Below are 4998 nucleotides of genomic sequence, written 5' to 3'. Positions count from 1 at the left end.
AATGGAGTCAGTAAAATAATTTAACATTAAACTCCATTTACGGATTCAAAAATCGGTTAAAAAAATCAGCTCTGATTCACTTTGACTTTTTGCGTAAAGATACCAGAACAATCTAGAACCTTTTGGTGCTGATCCAGATCACCATGTGGAAGGAGTAGATCCAGTTAGGAGGGGAACGAGCTGCTTTTCTGAAGTGGATCACGTGTAAAAGTCTAAATGAATCTCATTTCATACCAGATAAATTATTTTTCTGTTCTCGTCGAATTCAAAGTTTCCAGTAAAATAAACTCACTTGTGTTTTTTGCTGCTCCACAGTGGGTACCAGTGTAATGAAATAAGCTACCGTGGGTCCGGCTGTGTCTGCGCTGGAGACCGAGGTTCACACAGACGCGTTCGGTTTACAATGCTTGTTATAACACGTGTTTTAAATGTGTTATAAACGGAATGGGAATTAAACAAAAGTTCCACTCGCTGGTAAAGTGAGACCAAAATATGGAATAAACTGTTCAAAAGTAATTCCTGCACTGTTTGGTTTAATCTCGCATACCACGCACGCACACACACACACGGGTTAAACCCCGCCTTTATTACCGGTTCAGGATTATGAGCTGCCGTAGAAAAACATGATTGGATGGATTTATCAGAACCGTGGAAAAACGAGCGAGTTTAATGATGACGTCACGTAACAGTGCCAGGTCTGGAAGATTTATTGGTGTGTTTGCGCCCCCTGCTGGTGACGTCAGAGCTCTCCCGGCCTGCAAAGTGCTGTCGCCGTGGATACCACAAACTCACCACGTCACGCTGCGGAGAGCAACGACTGACTGATCACCGGTAAACGTTCCGAGAAGCGCCGCGATGTCCTGGAACTGGAACAGCCACAAGTTACCGTTTTTACCGGGATGCACGTTCCGGGACGTGACGGTAGGCCGTTTTATTGCGTCATCGAGGCATCGATTACGTCGCGCAAGCTTTACGCTTGCACAATAGGATATGAATGTTGACTTTCTGATTGTATTCTTCTTTTGTTTCAATAAAGTTTTGAATACGCGCACTCGCGTTGCCATTAAAGCCGTCTGTCTGGTTTCCCTTTCGGGGGGGGGGGGGGGGGGGGTCATTGCAGAAGTCCTCCTTCCACCGGCCCCAGACCCTGGGCTACAGGAACGGCTACGCGATGCCGCGCCGCCCTGCGGGGGGCGTCGGACAGGACCCGCTCTTACCGGAGCAGCTGACCCAGCAGGAGAGCAACGAGCTGCGCGTGAGGTTCCAGACATCCGGTACGACATGTACGAACGAGGCCCGGCGGAAGGGTTTGTCCCCGCCCACGTGGCCCTGGACAAGAAGGTACGGCAGCACACCTGGGGGGGGGGGGGGCAGGTCCAAACGTCTCCAACCTCCTCCTCCTTCAGGTGCTTCGCTTCTACGCCTACTTTGAGGAGAGCGTCCTGTACTCCCCCGAGGAGGACCGCCGCGTGCGCCCCGTGGTCGTCTTCTACTACCTGGAGGACGACAGCATGGCGCTGGTGGAGCCCCCGGTGGAGAACTCTGGGATGGCTCAGGGGAAGCGGATCAAGCGCCAGCGCCTGCCCAAGAACGCCAGAGGAGACCACTACCGGTGGAAGGACCTCAACCTGGCCCAGGACCTCCAGGTGTACGGGGTCACGTACCGCGTCACGCACTGCGACGCCTTCACGCAGGTATGGCTCCTCCCACCTCTGGCGCGTGCGGGCGGGGGGGGGGGTCACGTCCTCCCTCCTCTCTGCCGCAGGAGTTCATGGATCGTCCTGAACGACCCGGAGCCGGTCCGACTTCGACGGCAGGTCCTCACCATGGACAGGAAGGTACGTCCAGCCCGGGGGGGGGGGGGGGGGGGCACGATGGACAGTTCTTTAACCTGTTCTCGCCAGGTGTTGCGCTTCTTTGCTCTGTGGGACGACGCGGACTCTTTGTCCACGGAGACCAGGCCCGTCACCATCCAGTACTTCCTCGTGGACGACACCGTGGAGGTCCGGGAAGTCCACGAACCCAACAGCGGCCGGGATCCCGCCCCCGTCCTGATGCGCAGACAGAAGCTGCACAAGAAGGTCAAGCCGGAGTCTGGTGAGCGGCGGCGGCGACCGTCACGGTGACGTCGCCGTAAACTGACCGTACGTGTCTCCGTGTCCAACCAGAGGACTTTCCGCGTTGCGTCCTGGAGATGTCTCCGGCCGAGGTGGACGAGTACTACTCCCCGAGAGACTTCCCCCTGGGCCAGCCGGTCACCCTGCTGGGGCGGGTCTTCCGGCTGCACGACTGCGACGCCTTCACCAGGGAGTACTACCGGAAGCACCACCCCGACCTGGAGACGAGCCCCCTGGACGTCCCGAGGAAGACCGGGGGCCCCCGGGACAGGAAGCAGGTGAGAGACGCGCCTCATCTACGGCGGCGGCGGCGTCTTTAATCTCACGCCACGAGCTTCTTCACCTCCGCTTGTGTCGGCAGGCGTCGCCCCCCCCCTGGAACGGCTTCGGCTCGCTGGAAGACTCCCTGCAGAACTGCTTGTCCTTGATTCCCGGGCCGCCCAAGAAGAACGTGCTGAAGATGCTGGAGAACAGCCACAGGGTTCTGCGCTACAGCGCCAGGCTGGTGCGTCGGCGCCGTCGTCACAAACTTTGTTGTTACCATAGCAACCCAGCAGGTGGCAGCATTCTACGTGTCTCAGGGGCCAATAAATGGGACTCAGAGAAACTTTAGCATCACGAGAATAAGAATTGTTCCGTCCTGTGATTTTTATTTATTTATTCATTTACATGATTTGGATTTTCACACAACCCCCCCCCCCTCTCCTTTCCGGACCTGCTTCCTTCCAGGACTCCCAGAACCCGGACGACGAGGGCCGCCGCTTCGTGCTGTCCTACTTCCTGTCCACCGACATGATCAGCATCTTTGAGAAACCCACTCGGAACTCCGGCATCATTGGCGGAAAGTTCCTGGAGAAGACGCGCGTCCCCAAGCCCGGATCCACAGTCCAGAACCCGGAGTTCTACTCACCGGCAGATTTTGCCATCGGATCCACGGTGGAGGGTAAAACATCCTCCTTTATCGATCACCCGGCTGCAGCTGATCGATAATAACCCCCAGGTTTGCCCCTCCAGTCTTCGGCCATCGCTTCGTGCTGACGGACGCCGACCGCTACGTGATGACGTACCTGCAGTCCGTCGCCGGGCAGGTCCCGGGTCCCACGCTGGAGTCTCTGCAGCACAAGCTGGGCGTGTTGACGACAGACGACCTGCCGGGGGACCGGGGCGAGACCAACCGGGGCGAGACCAACCGGGACGAGACCAACCGGAACCGGGACGAGTCCAACCAGGCTGAGTCCAACCAGATCGGCCGTTTAGAATGACGCACCTTTAGATACGCGTGACATCATTTCATAGCCCGTGCTCGTCTCTCATTGGCTGTTGCGTGATGATGTCACAGAGGAGGCAGAATGCTTGCCTCGCGTTAAATGTGCTTAGTTTTACAAACACAGGATATGGTGTTATCACCCAAAGTGCAGATGGTACGCATTCCTAAGGTCCAACTTAGTGAATATGGTGGCTCCCTGGAGGGGGGTGAAGGCTGAGTCTATAAGAGGCAATGGGTATTTATTCTTTACTGTGATGTTATTTAATAATAATAATAATAATAATACATTTTATTTGTATAGCGCTTTTCTTAGGACTCAAAGACGCTTTACAGTGTACATAGTAAAAACAATAAAATGAAACAAAAAATACAAACAATAAAAATGTGAACACGGATATAGAATCAATAAAATTCAAACAGAAAAATAATACATTAAAAGTGAACACGGTTTAAGCAGTCAATAAAATTTCAACAGTGCAATTATAAAGTAAAAGCAATGTTAAACAGATACGTTTTAAGATCTTTTTTAAATGAATTTAGATCCGGGTTTGCTCGTAGCAGTTGTGGGAGTGTGTTCCAAAGTGTGGGTGCAGCAATGGAGAAGGCTCTATCACCCCAGGTTCGGAGCTTGGTCCTACAGGGGAGGGAGAGGAGGTTGGCGTCTGCGGAGCGGAGGGAACAAGATGGGGTGTGATGGTGGAGCAGATCTGTGAGGTAGGGGGGGGCCAGATTATGGAGAGCTTTGAAAGTGATGAGGAGGACTTTGAACTGTATGCGTTGGGGGACCGGGAGCCAATGAAGGTTTTTAAGGACCGGGGTGATGTGTTCACGGGAGCGGGTGTGGGTAAGGAGGCGTGCAGCAGAGTTTTGAATGTATTGCAGTTTATGTAGGGTTGTTGATGGTAGTCCATAGAGAATGCTATTGCAGTAGTCGATTCTGGAAGTGACGAAGGCATGGATCAGGGTTTCGGCAGCAGAGAAGGTGAGTGATGGACGGAGGCGAGCTATGTTCTTGAGGTGAAAGAATGCAGTCCGGGTTATTTGTCTTACATGATGATGAAATGACAGTGCAGAGTCGAGGATGACGCCAAGGTTGCGGATAAGTGGGGAGGGAGTCAGGGTGGTATTGTCGAAATCGAGGCCAAACTGTTGGGTGGATTTTGTGATATTTTTTGAACCAATGAGGATAATGTCTGTTTTGTCACTGTTTACTTTGAGAAAATTGTATTTCATCCAACTTTTGATGTCATTCAAACAGTTGGTGACTGTGGAATGGACCTTGGAGTCTATGGAGTTAGTGGTAATGTATAGTTGTATGTCGTCAGCATAACAGTGAAAATGGAGAGAATGACGACGGATGATGTCGCCAAGTGGGAGGATGTAGAGGATGAAGAGGAGAGGACCAAGCACTGAACCTTGGGGGACACCTTGTAATAGCGGGGCTGTAGAGGAGGAGCAGTGGTTGATGTGAATGAACTGTTGTCGGTTTGTGAGGTAGGACTGAAGCCAGGACAGAGCGGAGCCGGTGATGTTGAGGGTAGTCTTGAGGCGGGATAGGAGGATGGAATGGCTGATGGTGTCAAATGCTGCGGTGAGGTCCAGAAGGATGAGGAT

General features: G+C 53.1%; 1 protein-coding gene across 1 annotated transcript; it reads left to right on the top strand.

Moving 5' to 3' along the window:
• Positions 1 to 855: 855 nt before the first annotated feature.
• Positions 856 to 3379, top strand: LOC137916699 (EF-hand domain-containing protein 1-like). The gene is given in 9 exon segments (XM_068759667.1): positions 856 to 921; positions 1121 to 1250; positions 1253 to 1341; positions 1407 to 1838; positions 1905 to 2097; positions 2169 to 2395; positions 2479 to 2622; positions 2847 to 3060; positions 3132 to 3379. Coding segments are annotated over 9 exon segments (1743 nt in total).
• Positions 3380 to 4998: the final 1619 nt, after the last annotated feature.

This window comes from Brachionichthys hirsutus, unplaced genomic scaffold (assembly GCF_040956055.1).
Source record: "Brachionichthys hirsutus isolate HB-005 unplaced genomic scaffold, CSIRO-AGI_Bhir_v1 contig_381, whole genome shotgun sequence".
Taxonomy (NCBI): domain Eukaryota; kingdom Metazoa; phylum Chordata; class Actinopteri; order Lophiiformes; family Brachionichthyidae; genus Brachionichthys; species Brachionichthys hirsutus.
The sequence above is the reverse complement of the archived record's forward strand: the minus strand, read 5'-3'. Positions and strand labels throughout refer to the sequence as shown.